Source organism: Pseudophryne corroboree (assembly GCF_028390025.1).
Source record: "Pseudophryne corroboree isolate aPseCor3 chromosome 3 unlocalized genomic scaffold, aPseCor3.hap2 SUPER_3_unloc_4, whole genome shotgun sequence".
NCBI classification, from domain to species: Eukaryota; Metazoa; Chordata; class Amphibia; order Anura; family Myobatrachidae; genus Pseudophryne; species Pseudophryne corroboree.
Genome location: NW_026967530.1, coordinates 1,135,473 through 1,163,097, shown reverse-complemented (window position 1 = coordinate 1,163,097; position 27,625 = coordinate 1,135,473). Strand labels below are relative to the sequence as shown.

The 27,625-nt window shown below is 44.3% G+C and overlaps 1 protein-coding gene across 2 annotated transcripts in view; it reads right to left on the bottom strand.

Annotated features, from left to right (window-relative positions):
• Window positions 1-27,625, bottom strand: part of LOC134984198 (zinc finger protein 260-like) — a 79,706-nt gene that overhangs the window by 8,580 nt on the left and 43,501 nt on the right. Inside the window, exons 1-5 of one of the 2 annotated variants that reach the window (XM_063949831.1) lie at window positions 23,026-23,227; window positions 18,124-18,231; window positions 16,602-16,680; window positions 16,386-16,483; window positions 15,804-16,203 (exon numbers count right to left, since the gene is read on the bottom strand). In XM_063949831.1, the coding sequence (XP_063805901.1) occupies window positions 15,804-16,203; window positions 16,386-16,483; window positions 16,602-16,680; window positions 18,124-18,189 (643 nt within the window). In that variant the 5' untranslated portion in view covers window positions 18,190-18,231; window positions 23,026-23,227. Of the gene's footprint in view, window positions 1-15,803; window positions 16,204-16,385; window positions 16,484-16,601; window positions 16,681-18,123; window positions 18,232-23,025; window positions 23,228-27,625 lie in introns of those variants that run through there. The other variant, XM_063949832.1, reaches the window with a different exon arrangement.

Here is a 27,625-nt window from a genome sequence, read left to right as displayed (position 1 = left end):
ATATTCACCTAACTCTGTGTCTTCTTGCAATAAGAATGTCTGGGAAAAAGACTGTGTGTCCCTCATGTAACACTAAGTTTACACCTTCTCCAGTGTGGGGGGGGGGGGGTCTCTCCTGTGTACCCAGTGTTCTCTACTCTCACAAGGTAGTGGTTTGCAGGAACCTGAGTGGTTAGACTCTTTCAAGGGAATGATTTCTAATATTAACAAAGAGTTAGCTGTTGCCAGACAGGAAAGGCAAACCCTGAAACAATCTTTAAATTATTATTTGGTTAAGGCTGCTGACCACAGACAGGCTCCTCAGCCCCCTCTGGTGGCCTCTCATAAACGCACACTCCCACAGGTGTTCCAATCTGACTCTGAAATACTTCAATGACTTGGATGAGGGAGAGATAAATGTGGAAGATGACAATTCTCTGTCCCGGGGTTTGAGGCCCCGATTTATTCTATTAGAGAAGTCCTCAACATTCCGGATAAGGAGACAGAATAAAAAGAGGAATTGTATGTTAATGTGAAACCAAAATCCTCTGCCACCTTTCCTATATCAAAGGAATTAAACTCCCTGTCTAAAGAGGCGTGGGTCAATCCTGACAAGAAATTCCAAACTCCTAAACGGTTACTAAATTCCTTTCCTTTTCCACCTGAGGATAGGAAAGTGTGGAAGAATCCCCCATCAGTAGATACTTCAGTGTCCAGGTTGTCACGTAAAATAGTACTGCCTGTACATGGGGCTCTCTCAAAGACCCAGCTGACCGCAAAATTGAGATTACACTCAAATCAATCAATTTATACAGCGGTGGGCGTAGCTCAACGGACCACTATAGCTTGCGGCTGGATTTCCAGGGCTATGGTAAAATGGTCTGATAATATAATAGAGGGGTTGGAATTCCTACCTCAGGATGAGATCATGACACTACTACATCATATCCAAGATGCTTCTAATTTTATGAGTGAGGCCATTAAAGATTTATGTCTCATCAATGGCCGTGCTACAGCCATTACTGTCTCGGCTTGCAGGGCAATGTGGCTGCAACAATGGTCAGCAGATGCTTACTCCAAGAAAGGCGTGGAGAATCTTCCTTTTACAGGAGAGGCCTTGTTTAGGGAAGAACTGAACAAGTGTATTTCTCAGGCTATGGTGGGCAAGTCTACATATCTACAGTCTGCTGCGCCTCCTGCTAGACGTCCCTATCCTAGGTCCTCTCTGCAGTCCTTTCGTGCAGCCAGATTCAGAGGCAGAGCCAGAGGTGCCTCCAATGCTGCTAGAGGAAGTCAAGGTAAGTCATGTAAACCAGCGGCTGCTGGATCTCTGGACCAGGCCTCCGGATCCTCATCCACTAAGCACTCCGCATGGCAGTTGGCTCCAGCAGCAAGGCGACTTTCAGGTAGGTGCTGGCCTTCAACACTTCGTTACTTGGGTGAGGGATTTCATATCCCGAGGATACCAGCTAGAATTTCAAGAACTGCCTCCTCTCAGATACTTCAAGTCAGGCTTACCAGCTTCACCTGTAGCAAGAGTTGCCTTACAAGAAGCCATTCAAAAACTGCTTTCAACAGGATTTATTGTTCCAGTACCTCCTCCGCTGCACACAAAGGGATTTTACCCATCTCGGCCATATTCATTCCAGGAGTGGACAACTGGGAAGCAGACTTCCTCAGCAGGCACGACCTCCTTCTGGGGGAATGGGGCTGTCACAACTGAGGGTTTAGGCTGACGGGAGGAAGCCTCAGTTGTAGGGGCTGAGATGAAGTTAAACCTGGGAGGTTTAATCAGACCCCTGGACATGTAAGTGCAGATTGATTACCCGAAGGTGTGACCATGACAACCAGTTTAAAATTTAAAATAAAAGTTTATTTAACAGACTCCGTGAAATGACAAGCAGCATTCAAAGTAAATCAAAGACAGTGGCAAATAACACAGTTCCTGGATCACATAACCATAGGAGGTATCTCAGAGCACTGGTAGGTATAGAACAGATGTAAAAGTCCTTTGATGGAATCACCTTACCAGGCCTGGTTGTAGTAGTGGAGATAGCCGAGGAACATGCCAGTAGTTGTAGCAGATGAATCTGTAACTTGAGTATGCTGCTGTATCAGCTGGATGGAACCAGCCAGGTGGTAAGACACGGAGTGGATGCTGAGTGGAATCAGCCGGGTGATGAAACACAGAGTGGATGCTGAATGGAACCAGCCAGGTGGTAAGACACGGAGTGGATGCTGAGTGGAATCAGCCAGGTACTAAAGTCACGGAGTGGATGCTGGATGGAACCAGCCAGGTGATGAACACAGAGTGAATGATGTGAGATGCTAGTGAGCGTAGAAACAGAATAGCTGATAGATGATTACCGGTGGTAGTGGATACTGCTGGTAAGATAGGATCCGCTGGATCAGCACCGGTGTTTTGTAGAAGCTGGAATCTGTTTGGAAGCTGGCTGCTGGAAGCAGATAGTAGATAGCTGGAAACTGGACAGCCACGGAGGACTGTAGAGTCAGGCTGCACCGCAGGATGGAAAGCAGATGCGGGTCTCTTTGTGGATGCTGGAGACAGGAACTGGAACCTGGAGAAATAAGCCACAGGAGAGAGAGACTGGAACAAGCTATGACTTTCAAAGCACTGACATCTATCTGGCCCAGACACAGGATACTTATACCTGCTGCTATGCAGGCATTGGCTGGGCAATTATGCAGATTCCAGAGACGGTGGATTGGAGGAATTGGAGCATGTGATCAAATCCAACATGGCTGCGCCCATGCTGGAACCTGGAGGGAAAACTGGTTTGAAATGAAATGTGCAAACATAGTGATAATGGCGGCGCCGGCCGCGGAGGACAGGAGACGCCAGATGACAGTTATATGCTGAGACACTTGGAGGGCAGCAGAGGCTGCGGTAGGCATGATACACTATACTGAGAACCTGCAGCAATAACACAGGAACAGCGGCGGAGGCCGTGGAGGACGGGAGACACCATGTTGGATTCAAACATGGCGCCGCTGTGGTAGTGTCTCAGAATGACAGGAGGAATGTGCAGAGTGTTGACACAGATGAGATCTGGACTCGGAACGCTGGGCCAGTCTCAGAAGACACCTAAACGGCAGGTAATGGCGTCCAGATACCCGGATCGTGACAGGGGCCTTCAACCTCAGGTGTTTCAACAACTGGATCACCGGTTGGGCTGTCCGTAGACCTGATGGCTTCTCGTCTCAACAGGAAGCTTCATCATTACTGGTCCAGAACAATGGATCCTCAAGTGGTGGCTGTGGATGCTCTGATGGCACCGTGGCCTTACTAGTTTGTGTACCTGTTTCCTCCAATCCCTCCAATCCCAAGAGTTCTAAAAAGACTCAAAGGGAAAGATTTCAGACAATTCTAATTGCAGACCTCTGGGCTATGCTTCTGCCGATCCTCGAGGACCTTCTGCAACAAGAGCCATTCGTCTATCCAGACTTACTGCGGCTACGTTTGATGGCTTGGAGGTTGAGAGGGAGATTCTAGCCAGAAAAGGTCTTCCCTCCAAGGTTATTTCAATTATGAGGTGGTTACGTCCAAACATTACTACTGAATCTGCAAAAAATATGTTTCTTGGTGTGAGGGTAAAAGATATTCTCGTGTGGAGTTTCAACTTGGCCGTTTTCTGCTTTTCCTGTAAGCAGGCGTGGATATGGGCCTGAGGTTAGGTTCCATCAAAGTTCAGATTTTGTCTCTCTCCATCTTCTTCCAGAAACAGCTGTAGGTACTTCCGGAAGTACAAACCTTCCTGAAATGTGTTCTTCACATTCAACCACCCTTGATCCCTCCCATGGCTCCGTGGGATCTCAATGTGGTATTGAACTCTCTCCAGTCAGACTGGTTTGAACCCTGACAAAGGGTAGATTTGAAGTATCTAACTTGGAAGACTGTCATGTTACTGGCGTTAGCCCCTGCAAGCCGTGTGTCAGAATTGGGGGCCTTATCGTGTAAGAGCCTTTATTTGATTTTTCAGGAGGATATGGCAGAGCTCAGAACTCGCCTGCAGTTTTTGTCGAAAGTTATTTCGGCTTTTCACATTAATCAACCTATCGTGGTTCCGATACTGTCTGACACATCGGTCGCTCTGAAGTCCTTGGACGTTGTGAGAGCTTTAAAGATTTACGTCAAGAGGACCGCTCGTCATAGGAAGTCTGACTCACTGTTTGTCCTTTACGACACTACCAAAATTGGATGTCCTGCTTCTAAGCAGTCCATTGCTCGATGGCTCAGATTGACCATTCAACAAGCCTATTCTTCATCAGCTTTGCCTTTGCCGACTTCTACCCAGGCCCATTCCACAAGGTCGGTGGGTTCTTCCTGGGCGGCTGCCTTGCAGTTGTGCCGAGCTGCTACGTGGTCTGGTACGAACAAATTTGTGAAGTTCTATAGGTTCAATACCTTGGCCAGAGATGTCCTTCAGTTTGGTTAGGTGGTTTTGCAGAGGTCTCAGCATTCTCACACCCATTCTGGGAGCTTTAGGACTTCCCCATGGTACTAAATGTCATCCCGGTATCCCCTACGTACTAGGAGAAAAGGAATTACTGGTAGGTATTAAATCCCTATGTTTGCCCCCAAAACAGACTTGTTCATACGTTACCATCCCAGTGGACCTGGAGGGGGGAATATAATACTGTGCCGAGCGCAGCGAGCCACGCGATGGGAGGCGGTACACTTACACAGTGTCCATGTCGACATTGACACACAAAAAACTCAGGTCGGTATTTTGCCATGTCAGCATTTAAAATGTCTGTATTGTGACTATGTCGGCATTTTCAACATGACGGTATAATGAATGTCGGTATTTTTGTCAGTGTCGGTATTTTGACTGTAGGACAATGGCTGTCGGGATTATGACCATCGGTATTGTGTCTAGCGGTAAATTGTACTGAACCCATCACTGATATTACTGCTGTATCCATCTGTCACCCTGATCCGGCCACACAGGAAGTACCCATGAGGGAAATGTATCTTACTGATGCTCTCTGTATTATATGACCGTCACTGATGCTCTCTGTATTACGTGGTGGTCACTGATGCTCTCTGTATTACGTGGTGGTCACTGATGCTCTTTGTATTATATGGCAGTCACGGATGCTCTCTGTATTATGAGGAGGTCACTGATGCTCTCTGTATTATATGGTGGTCACTGATGCTCTGTTTTATATGGTGGTCACTGATACTCTCTGTATTATATGGTGGTCACTGATGCGCTCTGTATTATGTGGCAGTCACTGATGCTCCCTGTATTATATGGCAGTCACTGATGCTCTCTGTATTATATGGCAGTCACGGATGCTCTCTGTATTATATGGCAGTCACTGATGCTCCCTGTATTATATGGCAGTCACTGATGCTCTCTGTATTATATGGCAGTCACTGATGCTGTCTGTATTATATGGCAGTCACTGATACTCTCTGTATTATATGGCAGTCACTGATGCTCTCTGTATTATATGGCAGTCACTGATGCTCCCTGTATTATATGGCAGTCACTGATGCTCTCTGTATTATATGGCAGTCACGGATGCTCTCTGTATTATGAGGAGGTCACTGATGCTCTCTGTATTATATGGTGGTCACTGATGCTCTGTTTTATATGGTGGTCACTGATACTCTCTGTATTATATGGTGGTCACTGATGCGCTCTGTATTATGTGGCAGTCACTGATGCTCCCTGTATTATATGGCAGTCACTGATGCTCTCTGTATTATATGGCAGTCACTGATGCGCTCTATATTATGTGGTGGTCTCTGATTATCTCTGTATTATATGGCTGTGACTGATGCTCTCTGTATTATATGGCTGTCACTGATGCTCTCTGTATTATATGGCAGTCACTGATGCTCTCTGTATTATATGGAGGTCACTGATGCTCTCTGTATTATATAGCAGTCACTGATGCACTCTATTATATGGCTGTGACTGATGCTCTCTGTATTATATGGCTGTCACTGATGCTGTCTGTATAACATGGCTATCACTGATGCTCTCTGTATTACATGGCTGTCACTGATGCTGTCTGTATAACATGGCTATCACTGATGCTCTCTGTATTACATGGCTGTCACTGATGCTCTCTGTATTATATGGCTGTCACTGATGCTCTCTGTTATTATATGGCAGTCACTGATGCTCCCTGTATTATATGGCAGTCACTGATGCGCTCTGTATTATATGGCAGTCACTGATGCTCTCTGTATTACGTGATGGTCACTGATGCGCTCTGTATTATATGGCAGTCACTGATGCTCTCTGTATTGTATGACTGTCACTGATGTGCTCTGTATTATATGGCAGTCACTGATGCTCCCTGTATTATATGGCAGTCACTGATGCTCTCTGTATTATATGGCTGTCACTGATGCTGTCTGTATTATATGGTGGTCACTGATACTCTCTGTATTACATGCTGGTCACTGATGCGCTCTGTATTATATGGCAGTCACTGATGCTCTCTGTATTACATGACTGTCACTGATGCGCTCTGTATTATAAGGCAGTCACTGATGCTCTGTTTTATATGGTGGTCACTGATACTCTCTGTATTATATGGTGGTCACTGATGCGCTCTGTATTATGTGGCAGTCACTGATGCTCCCTGTATTATATGGCAGTCACTGATGCTCTCTGTATTATATGGCAGTCACTGATGTGCTCTATATTATGTGGTGGTCTCTGATTATCTCTGTATTATATGGCTGTGACTGATGCTCTCTGTATTATATGGCTGTCACTGATGCTCTCTGTATTATATGGCTGTCACTGATGCTCTCTGTATTATATGGAGGTCACTGATGCTCTCTGTATTATATGGAGGTCACTGATGCTCTCTGTATTATATGGAGGTCACTGATGCTCTCTGTATTATATAGCAGTCACTGATGCACTCTATTATATGGCTGTGACTGATGCTCTCTGTATTATATGGCTATCACTGATGCTCTCTGTATTACATGGCTGTCACTGATGCTGTCTGTATAACATGGCTATCACTGATGCTCTCTGTATTACATGGCTGTCACTGATGCTCTCTGTATTATATGGCTGTCACTGATGCTCTCTGTATTATATGGCAGTCACTGATGCTCCCTGTATTATATGGCAGTCACAGATGCGCTCTGTATTATATGGCAGTCACAGATGCTCTCTGTATTACGTGATGGTCACTGATGCGCTCTGTATTATATGGCAGTCACTGATGCTCTCTGTATTGTATGACTGTCACTGATGTGCTCTGTATTATATGGCAGTCACTGATGCTCTCTGTATTATATGGCAGTCACTGATGCTCCCTGTATTATATGGCAGTCACTGATGCTGTCTGTATTATATGGTGGTCACTGATACTCTCTGTATTACATGACTGTCACCGATGCGCTCTGTATTATAAGGCAGTCACTGATGCTCTGTTTTATATGGTGGTCACTGATACTCTCTGTATTATATGGTGGTCACTGATGCGCTCTGTATTATAAGGCAGTCACTGATGCTCTCTGTATTACATGACTGTCACCGATGCGCTCTGTATTATAAGGCAGTCACTGATGCTCTGTTTTATATGGTGGTCACTGATACTCTCTGTATTATATGGTGGTCACTGATGCGCTCTGTATTATAAGGCAGTCACTGATGCTCTGTTTTATATGGTGGTCACTGATACTCTCTGTATTATATGGTGGTCACCGATGCGCTCTGTATTATAGGGCAGTCACTGATGCTCTGTTTTATATGGTGGTCACTGATACTCTCTGTATTATATGGTGGTCACTGATGCTCCCTGTATTATATGGCAGTCACTGATGCTCTCTGTATTATATGGCAGTCACTGATGCGCTCTATATTATGTGGTGGTCTCTGATTATCTCTGTATTATATGGCTGTGACTGATGCTCTCTGTATTATATGGCTGTCACTGATGCTCTCTGTATTATATGGCAGTCACTGATGCTCTCTGTATTATATGGAGGTCACTGATGCTCTCTGTATTATATAGCAGTCACTGATGCACTCTATTATATGGCTGTGACTGATGCTCTCTGTATAACATGGCTATCACTGATGCTCTCTGTATTACATGGCTGTCACTGATGCTCTCTGTATTATATGGCTGTCACTGATGCTCTCTGTATTATATGGCTGTCACTGATGCTCCCTGTATTATATGACAGTCACTGATGCGCTCTGTATTATATGGCAGTCACTGATGCTCTCTGTATTATATGGAGGTCACTGATGCTCTCTGTATTATATGGCAGTCACTGATGCTGTCTGTATTGTATGACTGTCACTGATGTGCTCTGTATTATATGGCAGTCACTGATGCTCTCTGTATTGTATGACTGTCACTGATGTGCTCTGTATTATATGGCAGTCACTGATGCTCTCTGTATTATATGGCAGTCACTGATGCTCCCTGTATTATATGGCAGTCACTGATGCTGTCTGTATTATATGGTGGTCACTGATACTCTCTGTATTACATGCTGGTCACTGATGCGCTCTGTATTATATGGCAGTCACTGATGCTCTCTGTATTACATGACTGTCACTGATGCGCTCTGTATTATAAGGCAGTCACTGATGCTCTCTGTATTATATGACTGTCACTGATGCGCTCTGTATTATAAGGCAGTCACTGATGCTCTCTGTATTATATGACTGTCACTGATGCGCTCTGTATTATATGGCAGTCACTGATGCTCTCTGTATTATATGGCAGTCACTGATGCTCTCTGTATTATATGGCAGTCACTGATGCTCTCTGTATTACGTGGTGGTCTCTGATTATCTCAGTATTATATGTCTGTCACTGATGCTCTCTGTATTATATGGCAGTCACTGATGCTCTCTGTATTATATGGCAGTCACTGATGCTCTCTGTATTATATGGCAGTCACTGATGCTCTCTGTATTATATGGCAGTCACTGATGCTCTCTGTATTATATGGCTGTCACTGATGCTCTCTGTATTATATGGCAGTCACTGATGCTCTCTGTATTATATGGAGGTCACTGATGCTTCTCTGTATTATATAGCAGTCACTGATGCACTCTATTATATGGCTGTGACTGATGCTCTCTGTATTATATGGCTGTCACTAATGCTGTCTGTATAACATGGCTGTCACTGATGCTCTCTGTATTACATGGCTATCACTGATGCTCTCTGTATTACATGGCTGTCACTGATGCTTTCTGTATTATATGGCTGTGACTGATGCTCTCTGTATTATATGGCAGTCACTGATGCTCCCTGTATTATATGGCAGTCACTGATGCTCTCTGTATTACATGACTGTCACTGATGCGCTCTGTATTATATGACTCTCACTGATGCGCTCTGTATTATATGACTGTCACTGATGCTCTCTGTATTATATGGCAGTCACTGATGCTCTCTGTATTACATGGCTGTCACTGATGCTTTCTGTATTATATGGCTGTGACTGATGCTCTCTGTATTATATGGCAGTCACTGATGCTCCCTGTATTATATGGCAGTCACTGATGCTCTCTGTATTATATGACTGTCACTGATGCGCTCTGTATTATATGACTCTCACTGATGCGCTCTGTATTATATGACTGTCACTGATGCTCTCTGTATTATATGGCTGTCACTGATGCTCTCTGTATTATATGGCAGTCACTGATGCTCTCTGTATTATATGGCAGTCACTGATGCTCCCTGTATTATATGACTGTCACTGATGCGCTCTGTATTATATGACTCTCACTGATGCGCTCTGTATTATATGACTCTCACTGATGCTCTCTGTATTATATGACTGTCACTGATGCTCTCTGTATTACGTGGTGGTCTCTGATTATCTCAGTATTATATGGCAGTCACTGATGCACTCTGTATTACGTGGTGGTCTCTGATTATCTCAGTATTATATGGCAGTCACTGATTCTCTCTGTATTATATGGCAGTCACTGATGCTCTCTGTATTATATGACTGTCACTGATGCGCTCTGTATTATATGACTGTCACTGATGCTCTCTGTATTATATGGCAGTCACTGATGCTCTCTGTATTATATGACTGTCACTGATGCTCTCTGTATTATATGGCAGTCACTGATGCTCTCTGTATTATATGACTGTCACTGATGCGCTCTGTATTATATGGCAGTCACTGATGCTCCCTGTATTATATGGCAGTCACTGATGCTCCCTGTATTATATGGCTGTCACTGATGCTCTCTGTATTATATGGCAGTCACTGATGCTCTCTGTATTACGTGGTGGTCTCTGATTATCTCAGTATTATATGGCTGTCACTGATGCTCTCTGTATTATATGGTGGTCACTGATGCTCTCTGTATTATATGGCAGTCACTGATGCTCTCTGTATTATATGGTGGTCACTGATGCTGTCTGTATTATATGGTGGTCACTGATGCTGTCTGTATTATATGGCGGTCACTGATGCTCTCTGTATTATATGGCAGTCACTGATGCTCTCTGTATTATATGGTGGTCACTGATGCTGTCTGTATTATATGGTGGTCACTGATGCTGTCTGTATTATATGGCAGTCACTGATGCGCTCTGTATTATGTGGCAGTCACTGATGCGCTCTGTATTATATGGCAGTCACTGATGCTCTCTGTATTATATGGCAGTCACTGATGCTCCCTGTATTATATGGCAGTCACTGATGCTCTCTGTATTATATGGCAGTCAGTGATGCTCTCTGTATTATATGGAGGTCACTGATGCTCTCTGTATTATATAGCAGTCACTGATGCACTCTATTATATGGCTGAGACTGATGCTCTCTGTATTATATGGCAGTCACTGATGCAATCTATTATATGGCTGAGACTGATGCGCTCTGTATTATATGGCTGTCACTGATGCTGTCTGTATAACATGGCTGTCACTGATGCTCTCTGTATTACATGGCTATCACTGATGCTCTCTGTATTACATGGCTGTCACTGATGCTCTCTGTATTACATGGCTGTCACTGATGCTCCCTGTATTATATGGCAGTCACTGATGCTCTCTGTATTATATGGCAGTCACTGATGCTCCCTGTATTATATGGCAGTCACTGATGCTCTCTGTATTATATGGCAGTCACTGATGCTCTCTGTATTATATGGCAGTCACTGATGCTCTCTGTATTATATGGCAGTCACTGATGCTCTCTGTATTATATGGCAGTCACTGATGCTCTCTGTATTATATGGCAGTCACTGATGCTCTCTGTATTACGTGGTGGTCTCTGATTATCTCAGTATTATATTGCAGTCACTGATGCTCTCTGTATTATATGACTGTCACTGATGCGCTCTGTATTATATGACTGTCACTGATGCTCTCTGTATTATATGGCAGTCACTGATGCTCTCTGTATTATATGACTGTCACTGATGCTCTCTGTATTATATGGCAGTCACTGATGCTCTCTGTATTATATGACTGTCACTGATGCGCTCTGTATTATATGGCAGTCACTGATGCTCCCTGTATTATATGGCAGTCACTGATGCTCTCTGTATTATATGACTGTCACTGATGCTCTCTGTATTATATGGCAGTCACTGATGCTCCCTGTATTATATGGCAGTCACTGATGCTCTCTGTATTATATGGCAGTCACTGATGCTCTCTGTATTATGTGGTGGTCTCTGATTATCTCAGTATTATATGGCAGTCACTGATGCTCTCTGTATTACGTGGTGGTCTCTGATTATCTCAGTATTATAAGGCAGTCACTGATGCTCTCTGTATTATATGGCAGTCACTGATGCTCTCTGTATTATATGGTGGTCACTGATGCTGTCTGTATTATATGGTGGTCACTGATGCTCTCTGTATTACATGGCGGTCACTGATGCTCTCTGTATTATATGGCAGTCACTGATGCTCTCTGTATTATATGGCAGTCACTGATGCTCTCTGTATTATATGTAGGTCACAGATGCTCTCTGTATTATATAGCAGTCACTGATGCTGTCTGTATTATATGACTGTGACTGATGTTCCCTGTATTATATGGCGGTCACTGATGCTCTCTGTATTATATGGTGGTCACTGATGCTCTCTGTATTACATGGCGGTCACTGATGCTCTCTGTATTATATGGCTGTCACTGATGCTGTCTGTATAATATGGCTGTCACTGATGCTCTCTGTATTATATGTCGGTCACTGATGCTCTCTGTATTATATGGCGGTCACTGATGCTCTCTGTATTATATGGCTGTCACTGATGCTGTCTGTATAATATGGCTGTCACTGATACTCTCTGTATTATATGGCAGTCACTGATGCTCTCTGTATTACATGGCTGTCACTGATGCTCTCTGTATTATATGGCTGTGACTGATGCTCTCTGTATTATACGGCAGTCACTGATGCTCCCTGTATTATATGGCTGTGACTGATGTTCCCTGTATTATATGGCGGTCACTGATGCTCTCTGTATTATATGGTGGTCACTGATGCTCTCTGTATTACATGGCGGTCACTGATGCTCTCTGTATTATATGGCTGTCACTGATGCTGTCTGTATAATATGGCTGTCACTGATGCTCTCTGTATTATATGTCGGTCACTGATGCTCTCTGTATTATATGGCGGTCACTGATGCTCTCTGTATTATATGGCTGTCACTGATGCTGTCTGTATAATATGGCTGTCACTGATACTCTCTGTATTATATGGCGGTCACTGATGCTCTCTGTATTATATTGGTGGTCACTGATGCTCTCTGTATTACATGGTGGTCACTGATGCTCTCTGTATTATATGTCGGTCACTGATGCTCTCTGTATTATATGGCGGTCACTGATGCTCTCTGTATTATATGGCTGTCACTGATGCTGTCTGTATAATATGGCTGTCACTGATACTCTCTGTATTATATGGCGGTCACTGATGCTCTCTGTATTATATTGGTGGTGTGTTCAGTGCTATGGTTGAACAGAGTCTTTGAACTAATGGTCTACTTCATGTTTGCTTGCAGATGCAAGTGCAATTTTCTAGGTTACAGAATTGCTGATGTCCACTGGAGCTATCAAACACTCATTCACAGTTGTGTACACCAGATCTATAGGCAGGCCTATGGCCATTTTGATGGCCTTAAATGCTACTATGAGCTTGTCTCTGGTAAGGAAAAAATTCATTGAGGGCCCTAAAAGCCTAGAAAAACTTATAACTTACTGCCAAGAAGGACCTTTAGTCCCTAAATATCTTTCTGGGGCCACCCTAGATCAGAGCTCAGTAAGGGGTGGTTTTATTGCTTCCAGAGGCCTCTCCCGTCTAAGTAGTCAAAAGCAACAGACTTTAGGTTCACTGGTCTAGATGTTACTGCAAGAATGTGGTCTGCTAAGCCCCAAATCTTTTGAATTTAGTTGTCCACTGACATTTCTGGTATCCTGGATATGTACTTGGGTAGGAGTGAATTGGAGCAAAGTTGAGGCATCTGCATCACAATCACGGTTTATGAAGGGGTCAAGTACTCTGCTTACATCTGGACTGTAGTATAGTTCATACAGGGGTTAAAGGTTTACATATGGTCTGGCTCTCTATCACGGTCTATGAAGAAGTTGCACGCCACTGATTAGTGATTCATTTAGATTGGGGATTATAAGGCCTAAAATCCTGACCAGATACGAGGAAATCAGGAGTATAATAGGGGCTGATGGCTCCTGATGTATGAGATACACCAGAGAGAGTGGGGAGGAGACTGGTCAGATCTCTGGGCTGGTAACACACAGTGACATGATGTGAGGGGGAGAGCAGGAGTATAATAGGGGCTGATGGCTCCTGATGTATGAGATACACCAGAGAGTGTGGGGAGGAGACTGGTCAGATCTCTGGGCTAGTGACATATAGTGACATGATGTGAGGGGGAGAGCAGGAGTATAATAGGGGTGATGGCTCCTGATGTATGAGATACACCAGAGAGAGTGGGGAGGAGACTGGTCAGATCTCTGGGCTGGTAACACACAGTGACATGATGTGAGAGGGGGAGCAGGAGTATAATAGGGGCTGATGGCTCCTGATGTATGAGACACACCAGAGAGAGTGGGGAGGAGACTGGTCAGATCTCTGGGCTGGTAACACAGTGACATGATGTGAGAGGGAAAGCAGAAGTATAATAGGGGCTGATGGCTCCTGATGTATGAGATACACCAGAGAGTGTGGGGAGGAGACTGGTCAGATCTCTGGGCTGGTAACACAGTGACATGATGTGAGGGGGAAAGCAGAAGTATAATAGGGGCTGATGGCTCCTGATGTATGAGATACACCAGAGAGTGTGGGGAGGAGACTGGTCAGATCTCTGGGCTGGTAACACACAGTGACATGATGTGAGAGGGAAAGCAGAAGTATAATAGGGGCTGATGGCTCCTGATGTATGAGATACACCAGAGAGTGTGAGGAGGAGACTGGTCAGATCTCTGGGCTGGTAACACACAGTGACATGATGTGAGAGGGAAAGCAGAAGTATAATAGGGGCTGATGGCTCCTGATGTATGAGATACACCAGAGAGTGTGGGGAGGAGACTGGTCAGATCTCTGGGCTGGAAACACACAGTGACATGATGTGAGGGGAGAGCAGGAGTATAATAGGGGCTGATGGTTCCTGATGTAAGAGATACACCAGAGAGTGTGGGGAGGAGACTGGTTAGATCTCTGGGCTGGTAACACACAGTGACATGATGTGAGAGGGGGAGCAGGAGTATAATAGGGGCTGATGGCTCCTGATGTATGAGACACACCAGAGAGAGTGGGGAGGAGACTGGTCAGATCTCTGGGCTGGTAACACAGTGACATGATGTGAGAGGGAAAGCAGAAGTATAATAGGGGCTGATGGCTCCTGATGTATGAGATACACCAAAGAGTGTGGGGAGGAGACTGGTCAGATCTCTGGGCTGGTAACACAGTGACATGATGTGAGAGGGAAAGCAGAAGTATAATAGGGGCTGATGGCTCCTGATGTATGAGATACACCAGAGAGTGTGGGGAGGAGACTGGTCAGATCTCTGGGCTGGAAACACACAGTGACATGATGTGAGGGGAGAGCAGGAGTATAATAGGGGCTGATGGTTCCTGATGTATGAGATACACCAGAGAGTGTGGGGAGGAGACTGGTTAGATATCTGGGCTGGTAACACACAGTGACATGATGTGAGGGGGAGAGCAGGAGTACAATAGGGGCTGATGGCTGCTGATGTATGAGATACACCAGAGAGAGTGGGGAGGAGACTGGTCAGATCCCTAGGCTGGTAACACACAGTGACATGATGTGAGGGGGAGAGCAGGAGTATAATAGGGATGATGGCTGATGTATGAGATACACCAGAGAGTGTGGGGAGGAGACTGGTCAGATCTCTGGGCCAGTAACACACAGTGACATGATATGAGGGGGAGAGCAGGAGTATAATAGGGGCTGATGTCTTCTGATGTATGAGATACACCAGAGAGTGTGGGGAGGAGACTGGTCAGATCTCTGGGCTGGTAACACACAGTGACATGATGTGAGGGAGAGCAGGAGTATAATAGGGGCTGATGTCTCCTGATGTATGAGATACACCAGAGAGTGTGGGGAGGAGACTGGTCAGATCTCTGGGGTGGTAACACACAGTGACATGATGTGAGGGGGAGAGCAGGAGTATAATAGGGGCTGATGGCTCCCGACTCCCCCACTGGGCAGATACATTTCCCTCATTAGTCTGTACTGACAGAGGAGGGTGTAGGATAAGATATTGTTGTAGTGACAGAACAAGGAGGATATATGACTATTAACTGTAATAAGTGTTTATTACTCACCTGTGCTGATATCTGTAGGGATCTCCTCCTCCTTACACTGCTGATCACCCCTCACATACGTCTCTTCTTCTCCCTCTATATCTTCTGCCTTTATATCAGTCACATACGTCTCTTCTTCTCCCTCTATATCTTCTGCCTTTATATCAGTCACATACGTCTCTTCTACTCCCTCTATATCTTCTGCCTTTATACCAGTCACATACGTCTCTTCTTCTCCCTCTATATCTTCTGCCTTTATATCAGTCACATACGTCTCTTCTTCTCCCTCTGTATCTTCTGCCTTTATATCAGTCACATACGTCTCTTCTTCTCCCTCTGTATCTTCTGCCTTTATATCAGTCACATACGTCTCTTCTTCTCCCTCTGTATCTTCTGCCTTTACGTCAGACATACCTTCTACCTAAATAAACCAAAAAAACAAACAAACAAACAAACAAACACACACTATAATGACATTTACATACAGTCAGATTAAACGGAGGTGAAACAGTATAATATCAGTGTATAAGACACACAGCTCCTCTACAGATCATATAGTGACAGTCACTTTGTTATATTGGGGAGACCCTAAATCCCACCTACCTGATCCTCCTGTGGGATCCTGTGATTCTCCTCTGTACAATCCTGGGAATACAGAGGACGGGGACATCTCTCTGGGGTATCTCTGTTACTGGATCCATCTGTAGGAGACACACAGTGACTGAGTACAGTGTATATATGTGATTATCAGATGATGTGTGTATATAGGGGCCCCCATACCTGCTCTCCCCTGTACAATACATGACAGTCTCCTCTTACCCAGTGATGTGAGGGGCCGGTGATTCTCCATCATCACGTCCTTGTACAGACCGCTGTGTTCCTCTATATACTCCTCCTCCTGCATGGAGACATAGACAGTGATATCCTGACACCTTATAGGAACCTGACACACACAGTGATACATTCATCACCCAGACACGTCCCCCGGTGTTACTGTATAATGTCCCATTCCCAGCAGTCACCTCTCCAGTCATCACCCAGACACATCCCCTGGTGTTACTGTATAATGCCTCATTCCCAGCAGTCACCTCTCCAGTCATCACCCAGACACGTCCCCTGGTGTTACTGTATAATGTCCCATTCCCAGCAGTCACCTCTCCGGTCATCACCCAGACACATCCCCTGGTGTTACTGTATAATGCCCCATTCCCAGCAGTCACCTCTCCAGTCATCACCCAGACACGTCCCCTGGTGTTACTGTATAATACCCCATTCCCAGCAGTCACCTCTCCAGTCATCACCCAGACACGTCCCCTGGTGTTACTGTATAATGTCCCATTTCCAGCAGTCACCTCTCCAGTCATCACCCAGACACATCCCCTGGTGTTACTGTATGATGCCCCATTCCCAGCAGTCACCTCTCCAGTCATCACCCAGACACGTCCCCTGGTGTTACTGTATAATGTCCCATTCCCGGCAGTCACCTCTCCAGTCATTACCCAGACACATCCCCTGGTGTTACTGTATAATGTCCCATTCCCAGCAGTCACCTCTCCAGTCATCACCCAGACACGTCCCCTGGTGTTACTGTATAATGCCCCATTCCCAACAGTCACCTCTCCAGTCATCACCCAGACACATCCCCTGGTGTTACTGTATAATGTCCCATTCCCAGCAGTCACCTCTCCAGTCATCACCCAGACACATCCCCCGTTGTTACTGTATAATGTCCCATTCCCAGCAGTCACCTCTCCAGTCATCACCCAGACACATCCCCTGGTGTTACTGTATAATGTCCCATTCCAGCAGTCACCTCTCCAGTCATCACCCAGACACATCCCCTGGTGTTACTGTATAATATCCCATTCCCAGCAGTCACCTCTCCAGTCATCACCCAGACACATCCCCCGGTGTTACTGTACAATGCCCCATTCCCAGCAGTCACCTCTCCAGTCATCACCCAGACACATCCCCTGGTGTTACTGTATAATGCCCCATTCCCAGCAGTCACCTCTCCAGTCATCACCCAGACACGTCCCCTAGTGTTACTGTATAATGCCCCATTCCCAGCAGTCACCTCTCCAGTCATCACCCAGACACATCCCCTGGTGTTACAGTATAATGTCCCATTCCCAGCAGTCACCTCTCCAGTCATCACCCAGACACGTCACCTGGTGTTACTGTATAATGCCCCATTCCCAGCAGTCACCTCTCCACTCATCACCCAGACACATCCCCTGGTGTTACAGTATAATGTCCCATTCCCAGCAGTCACCTCTCCAGTCATCACCCAGACACATCCCCTGGTGTTACAGTATAATATCCCATTCCCAGCAGTCACCTCTCCAGTCAGCAGCAGAATGATCTTGTTGATGAGTTTCAGGATCTTCTGGTTACTGTGTCTCATGTATCCGTAAGTGAGGTGGAGTCAGTTTACAAATCTGTAATCCTGTTTATTGGAGAGACATCAAATACCAATGTGTACACTCCCAGATCCCCTCACCTCTGCAGTTATGTCCCTGTATTACTATAGATATAACAGGGATATAATATACAGTATAATACAGATCAGTGATGACATTACTGTGTGTGTGTATATTACAGTGTATGAGGTATAACAGGGATATAATATACAGTATAATACAGATCAGTGATGACATTGCTGTGTGTGTGTATTACAGTGTATGAGGTATAACAGGGATATAATATACAGTATAATACAGATCAGTGATGACATTGATGTGTGTGTATATTACAGTGTATGAGGTATAACAGGGATATAATATACAGTATAATACAGATCAGTGATGACATTGCTGTGTGTGTGTATATTACAGTGTATGAGGTATAACAGGGATATAATATACAGTATAATACAGATCAGTGATGACATTGCTGTGTGTGTGTGTATATTAGTGTATGAGGTATAACAGGGATATAATATACAGTATAATACAGATCAGTGATGACATTGCTGTGTGTGTGTGTGTATATTACAGTGTATGAGGTATAACAGGGATATAATATACAGTATAATACAGATCAGTGATGACATTGCTGTGTGTGTGTGTATATATTACAGTGTATGAGGTATAACAGGGATATAATATACAGTATAATACAGATCAGTGATGACATTGCTGTGTGTGTGTATATTACAGTGTATGAGGTATAACAGGGATATAATATACAGTATAATACAGATCAGTGATGACATTGCTGTGTGTGTGTGTGTGTGTGTGTGTGTGTGTGTGTGTGTGTGTGTGTGTGTGTGTGTGTATTACAGTGTATGAGGTATAACAGGGATATAATATATAGTATAATACAGATCAGTGATGACATTGCTGTGTGTGTGTGTGTATATTACAGTGTATGAGGTATAACAGGGATATAATATACAGTATAATACAGATCAGTGATGACATTGCTGTGTGTGTGTATATTACAGTGTATGAGGTATAACAGGGATATAATATACAGTATAATACAGATCAGTGATGACATTGCTGTGTGTGTGTATATTACAGTGTATGAGGTATAACAGGGATATAATATACAGTATAATACAGATCAGTGATGACATTGCTGTGTGTGTGTATATATTACAGTGTATGAGGTATAACAGGGATATAATATACAGTATAATACAGATCAGTGATGACATTGCTGTGTGTATGTATATATTACAGTGTATGAGGTATAACAGGGATATAATATACAGTATAATACAGATCAGTGATGACATTGCTGTGTGTGTGTGTATATTACAGTGTATGAGGTATAACAGGGATATAATATACAGTATAATACAGATCAGTGATGACATTGCTGTGTGTGTGTATATTACAGTGTATGAGGTATAACAGGGATATAATATACAGTATAATACAGATCAGTGATGACATTGCTGTGTGTGTGTGTGTGTGTGTGTGTGTGTGTGTGTGTGTGTGTATTACAGTGTATGAGGTATAACAGGGATATAATATACAGTATAATACAGATCAGTGATGACATTTTTGTGTGTGTGTGTATATTACAGTGTATGAGGTATAACAGGATATAATATACAGTATAATACAGATCAGTGATGACATGTGTGTGTGTGTGTGTGTGTGTGTGTGTGTGTGTGTGTGTGTGTGTGTGTGTATTACAGTGTATGAGGTATAACAGGGATATAATATACAGTATAATACAGATCAGTGATGACATTGCTGTGTGTGTGTATATTACAGTGTATGAGGTATAACAGGGATATAATATACAGTATAATACAGATCAGTGATGACATTGCTGTGTGTGTGTGTATATTACAGTGTATGAGGTATAACAGGGATATAATATACAGTATAATACAGATCAGTGATGACATTGCTGTGTGTATATTAGTGTATGAGGTATAACAGGGATATAATATACAGTATAATACAGATCAGTGATGACATTGCTGTGTGTGTGTGTGTGTATATTACAGTGTATGAGGTATAAGAGGGATATAATATACAGTATAATACAGATCAGTGATGTCATTGCTGTGTGTGTGTGTGTGTGTGTATATTACAGTGTATGAGGTATAACAGGGATATAATATACAGTATAATACAGATCAGTGATGACATTGCTGTGTGTGTGTGTGTGTGTGTGTGTGTGTGTGTGTGTGTGTGTGTGTGTGTGTGTGTGTATTACAGTGTATGAGGTATAACAGGGATATAATATACAGTATAATACAGATCAGTGATGACATTGCTGTGTGTGTGTGTATATTACAGTGTATGAGGTATAACAGGGATATAATATACAGTATAATACAGATCAGTGATGACATGTGTGTGTGTGTGTGTGTGTGTGTGTGTATATATTACAGTGAATGAGGTATAACAGGGATATAATATACAGTATAATACAGATCAGTGATGACATTGCTGTGTGTGTGTATATTACAGTGTATGAGGTATAACAGGGATATAATATACAGTATAATACAGATCAGTGATGACATTGCTGTGTGTGTGTGTATATTACAGTGTATGAGGTATAACAGGGATATAATATACAGTATAATACAGATCAGTGATGACATTGCTGTGTGTGTGTATATTACAGTGTATGAGGTATAACAGGGATATAATATACAGTATAATACAGATCAGTGATGACATTGCTGTGTGTGTGTGTATATTACAGTGTATGAGGTATAACAGGGATATAATATACAGTATAATACAGATCAGTGATGACATTGCTGTGTGTGTGTATATATTACAGTGTATGAGGTATAACAGGGATATAATATACAGTATAATACAGATCAGTGATGCATTGCTGTGTGTGTGTATATTACAGTGTATGAGGTATAACAGGGATATAATATACAGTATAATACAGATCAGTGATGACATTGCTGTGTGTGTGTGTATATTACAGTGTATGAGGTATAACAGGGATATAATATACAGTATAATACAGATCAGTGATGACATTGCTGTGTGTGTGTGTATTACAGTGTATGAGGTATAACAGGGATATAATATACAGTATAATACAGATCAGTGATGACATTGCTGTGTGTGTGTGTATATTACAGAGTATGAGGTATAACAGGGATATAATATACAGTATAATACAGATCAGTGATGACATTGCTGTGTGTGTGTATTACAGTGTATGAGGTATAACAGGGATATAATATACAGTATAATACAGATCAGTGATGACATTGCTGTGTGTGTGTGTATATTACAGTGTATGAGGTATAACAGGGATATAATATACAGTATAATACAGATCAGTGATGACATTGCTGTGTGTGTGTATATTACAGTGTATGAGGTATAACAGGGATATAATATACAGTATAATACAGATCAGTGATGACATTGCTGTGTGTGTGTATATTACAGTGTATGAGGTATAACAGGGATATAATATACAGTATAATACAGATCAGTGATGACATTGCTGTGTGTGTATATATTACAGTGTATGAGGTATAACAGGGATATAATATACAGTATAATACAGATCAGTGATGACATTGCTGTGTGTGTGTGTATATTACAGTGTATGAGGTATAACAGGGATATAATATACAGTATAATACAGATCAGTGATGACATTGCTGTGTGTGTGTATATTACAGTGTATGAGGTATAACAGGGATATAATATACAGTATAATACAGATCAGTGATGACATTGCTGTGTGTGTATATATTACAGTGTATGAGGTATAACAGGGATATAATATACAGTATAATACAGATCAGTGATGACATTGCTGTGTGTGTATATTACAGTGTATGAGGTATAACAGGGATATAATATACAGTATAATACAGATCAGTGATGACATTGCTGTGTGTGTATATTACAGTGTATGAGGTATAACAGGGATATAATATACAGTATAATACAGATCAGTGATGACATTGCTGTGTGTGTGTATATTACAGTGTATGAGGTATAACAGGGATATAATATACAGTATAATACAGATCAGTGATGACATTGCTGTGTGTATATTACAGTGTATGAGGTATAACAGGGATATAATATACAGTATAATACAGATCAGTGATGACATTGCTGTGTGTGTGTGTATATTACAGTGTATGAGGTATAACAGGGATATAATATACAGTATAATACAGATCAGTGATGACATTGCTGTGTGTGTGTATATTACAGTGTATGAGGTATAACAGGGATATAATATACAGTATAATACAGATCAGTGATGACATTGCTGTGTGTGTGTATATTACAGAGTATGAGGTATAACAGGGATATAATATACAGTATAATACAGATCAGTGATGACATTGCTGTGTGTGTGTGTATATTACAGTGTATGAGGTATAACAGGGGTATAATATACAGTATAATACAGATCAGTGATGACATTGCTGTGTGTGTGTGTGTGTGTGTATATTACAGTGTATGAGGTATAACAGGGATATAATATACAGTATAATACAGATCAGTGATGACATTGCTGTGTGTGTATATTACAGTGTATGAGGTATAACAGGGATATAATATACAGTATAATACAGATCAGTGATGACATTGCTGTGTGTGTATATATTAGTGTATGAGGTATAACAGGGATATAATATACAGTATAATACAGATCAGTGATGACATTGCTGTGTGTGTGTATATTACAGTGTATGAGGTATAACAGGGATATAATATACAGTATAATATAACATCAGGGATTATTACGCTGCAGGACACATACTCACCGTGTGATATCAGGGAATGAGATGAGGAAACAAAGCATGCTGGGTAGTGTAGTACAAATCAGGTGACCACTAGAGCTTCCCTGTCATGTGACACATTTGTCCTCTCCCAGGCAGCCATTTTGTGTAGGGCTAATACCTCCAGGAAGAGTCTCAGGCTTCTGTAATAAGGCCGATATGTAGAGTGTAAGCCTAGTGCTGGCTGTGGCTGTGTCACATGACTATGCTGTGTGTGTCACATGACTGTGAGAGCTAACCAGAGCAGAGAGTGCTAGGTCACATGAATGTGAGAGCCAATCAGAGCAGAGAGTGCAGGATCACATGACTGTGAGAGCCAATAAGAGCAGAGAGTAGCAGTGGAGGTGTCAGTGAGTACGGAGCACATACAGTATAATGAGGTTGGGGTGTGACTGCTGCTACTATGGGGACAGTGACATTATTATTATGCTATAGGCTGTGTGGTATTATCCCTGTATAATAGGACACTCATACATTATATAGGTTCTGCGTCTACCTTATTTCAAGGCTGCATTTCACCTGGTTCTAATCAGCCACAGAACCTGTGTGATCTATGCGTGTCCTGGTGTATAGGGATAGTATGGTAACGGTAGATATATAGACAGATAAATATCAGATAAATAGGGCCTGACTCAGATTAGAAAGTAAAGCATAAAAACCTGGTAACTGTGTCTGGAACACACTGCAGTGACATGCAATGGGAGAAATTCCATTTATATTGTTTCTGTGCAGGGTAAATACTGGCTGCTTTATTTCTACACTGCCATTTAGATTCCAGTTTAAACCCCTCCAAATCTAACTCTCTCTGCATATGTTACATCTTTACCCCCCTGCAGTGCACATGGTTTGGCCCTGTTGCTTACTTTTTTGCTTAAACATCCTAGTGATATTTGGTGGACCCCCTTTATTAAAGTAAACCTTAGTTACCTTCTAATACCAGTAAATAAAGACACGGAGACATGATTTTGGCAGAAAAATTGCTAGCTATTTATTTGACCCTAACCATAGCAAACCTGTAAATGGAAAAATTTGTTAAGCTGCCGAATCACCCGGCAAAATGGTGGCAGAAAAAAGAACGGCTCTATTAAACTATTGGTAAACTTAAATTGGTAAACGGACCGAAACCGTCCAACACCTTATCAAAAACCGGTAATAGGTGTCAACACAACCCCCACAGTGACTTCCCACCGCTCCTGGGTGCCCTGCCGCTGCCTCCCGGATGGGTGGTCGAGCGGCCATTAAGTCGATGGAGGTGAGTGCACCTAAACCAAATAAACTGAAACTTACTACCTATATAAGCGATACACCTACAAACTGCCGTTCTTTTCCGCCAAAAGCGAAGGACTCCCTCCCAGAGTCCTCGCACCGCCACCATAACCTACCCTAACTCCTGCAACACTAGGAACAGATCCTCCAGGAAAAACATCATCCCCTCATTGGATAGATGTACACCATCAGGCCGAAAAAGGTGTTTGTCTCGGAACCGAATCCTAGGGTGGCGAACCACTTTGCCTCCGTGGGCCAAGACCCACTTCGCCACCGCCCCATTCACCTTTGTCCTGGCCTCATCTATTACGCGTCCGTCCTCCACACTGCGCCAACTCAACCTTGGCACCATCAGGGAAAAAACCAATACGCAATTGGTCCATGCTGCGGCCACCTTTGCCAGATCTTGTATCATGGCCCACCTTAGCTCCAAGGAAGTCCTCTTCCCCAGGTCGTTGCCACCTAAGTGGACAACCAACACCTTGGGAACACCATGCTTCCTAGCTTGACTGACTAATCTACTCAATAGATCTGTCCACATCATTCCTCGCCAACCAAGCCATCTGATTCCCTGACCTCCAGGGAACCTCTGAGCCGTATCAGAGGCCAAGAACCTAGCTGCCCAAAAGACATAAGAGTGGCCAACCACCCAAACGGACAAGCCATCAGCGAAACAACCTGAATGGAGGAAAAGGGGTAAAATGTGTTACTAAAATCTATACCAGAAATAGAAATTGCGTTAACCTGAAGGATCTGCCAAAAAATAAAAATTTTGTTTATAGCTTCCTAAGTCGCAGCAGTCACGGCCTAGCCCAGGGGTGGCCAACCAGTCAGTGACAAAGAGCCAAAAAACCTTGTTAGGTACGTCAAAGAGCCGGCATCAAGCCGATGGTGCACATGCAAAAATGGAACGTGGCCTTGTGCCTGCTAGACCACACCCCTGGTATAAAATACATTGAAAAAGCCAGAACAACATAAAATATATTTTTTTAAGCCAGATCCATTGAAAAATCCACTTTCACATAATAAACTTCAGCTCCCCCATGTGTCACTCCTGCCAACACCCTCCTGTCACTCCAGCCAGCTCCCCCATGTGTCACTCCAGCCAACACCCTCCTGTCACTCCAGCCAGCTCCCCCATGTGTCACTCCAGCCAACACCCTCCTGTCACTCCAGCCAGCTCCCCCATGTGTCACTCCAGCCAACACCCTCCTGTCACTCCAGCCAGCTCCCCCATGTGTCACTCCAGCCAACACCCTCCTGTCACTCCTGCCAGCTCCCCCATGTGTCACTCCAGCCAACACCCTCCTGTCACTCCAGCCAGCTCTCCCATGTGTCACTCCAGCCAACACCCTCCTGTCACTCCAGCCAGCTCCCCCATGTGTCACTCCAGCCAACACCCTCCTGTCACTCCAGCCAGCTCCCCCATGTGTCACTCCAGCCAACACCCTCCTGTCACTCCAGCCAGCTCCCCCATGTGTCACTCCAGCCAACACCCTCCTGTCACTCCAGCCAGCTCCCCCATGTGTCACTCCAGCCAACACCCTCCTGTCACTCCAGCCAGCTCCCCCATGTGTCACTCCAGCCAACACCCTCCTGTCACTCCAGCCAGCTCCCCCATGTGTCACTCCAGTCAACACCCTCCTGTCACTCCAGCCAGCTCCCCCATGTGTCACACCAGCCAACACCCTCCTGTCACTCCAGCCAGCTCCCCCATGTGTCACTCCAGTCAACACCCTCCTGTCACTCCAGCCAGCTCCCCCATGTGTCACTCCAGCCAACACCATCCTGTCACTCCAGCCAGCTGCCCCATGTGTCACTCCAGCCAACACCCTCCTGTCACTCCAGCCAGCTCCCCCATGTGTCACTGCAGTCAACACCCTCCTGTCACTCCAGCCAGCTCCCCCATGTGTCACTCCTGCTAGCACCCTCCTATGTCACTCCAGCCAGCACCCTCCTATGTCACTCCAGCCTGCTCTCCCATGTGTCACTCCTGCCAAGACCCTGCTGTGTCACTCCAGCCAGCTCTCCCGTGTCACTCCAGCCAGCTGCCCCATGTGTCACTCCTGCTAGCACCCTCCTATGTCACTCCAGCCAGCTCCCCCATGTGTCACTCCAGCCAGCTCTCCCATGTGCCACTACTGCCAAGACCCTGCTGTGTCACTCCAGCCAGCTCTTCCATGTGTCACTCTAGCCAACACCCTCCCATGTCACTCCTGCCAGGACCCTCCTGTGTCTCTCCAGCCAGTTCTCCCACGTGTCACTCCTGCCAACACCCTCCTGTCACTCCAGCCAGCTCTCCCATGTGTCACTGCTGCCAAGACCCTGCTGTGTCACTCCAGCCAGCTCTGCCATGTGTCACTCTAGCCCACCTTCATGTATCACTACAGCCCCCCCATCAACTCATGCCGTTGCAGCAGTCCCTAATGTGTCCTCTGTTTGCTTGTGGGTGTCTCACCTCTAGTGTCTGACTACTTCAGTTTTCAGTCCCTGTAGTGCTGCTGCGTGTCTGGCTGGAGTGCAGCGGTTGGGAGCCACATTTGAATAAAGAAAGAGCCACATGCGGCTCAAGAGCCACAGGTTGGCCACCGCTGGCCTAGCCGATCTCCCGATATTCTAATAAATTTGAAGCAAAGCATTAAGACTTTAAGGGAAAGGTAAAAAAAAAAAAATCAAAACGAAATCAAACAGGGGGGGGGGGGGGGTATAAAAAAGAGGGTAAAACATGAAATAACTCAGCTGGAGGTGAAAGCATAAAAACCTGCTGAGGGACTTTGATAGCAAAGATTAGCCTAATTAATGATTAGAATTCAGTCCGTCAAGTCAGGCAAAAATAGCAAAATAACTCCAGACCCCCGCTGCCGGCTCACGCCCGCAGCGGCAAGTGGCTAATCCCTGAGTAGGATCACACACGGGTAAACGAACCAACATATAGTGAACATAACATATGCATAAACCAAGCAAACCTTATCTTACTCTAACTTATTGACGCCAGCTACGCTTACGCAAAGTATCTCAGGCGACGGGGCGAATGTATCGCTTATAACAGGACGACTTCCATCGCCCCACCGCCTGGATCTGGGCTCCCGAAAAACCCGCGGCCGCTGCCGCCGTAGCAGCCCCAATGCGGAAGGAGTGTGTACCGAAGTGAGAGGGGGAAAGGCCCAAGCTCGTCAGACAGCGACCCATCATCCACCGAAATTGGAACTTTGTTACTGGCAGCCCATCATAGTGCAGCAACCACGACCCCCGACAGTCGGGCCTTACTGCCTCATACTGCACTGCCAGCCGTACTGGGCATATGCTCTCCTCAAGTGCC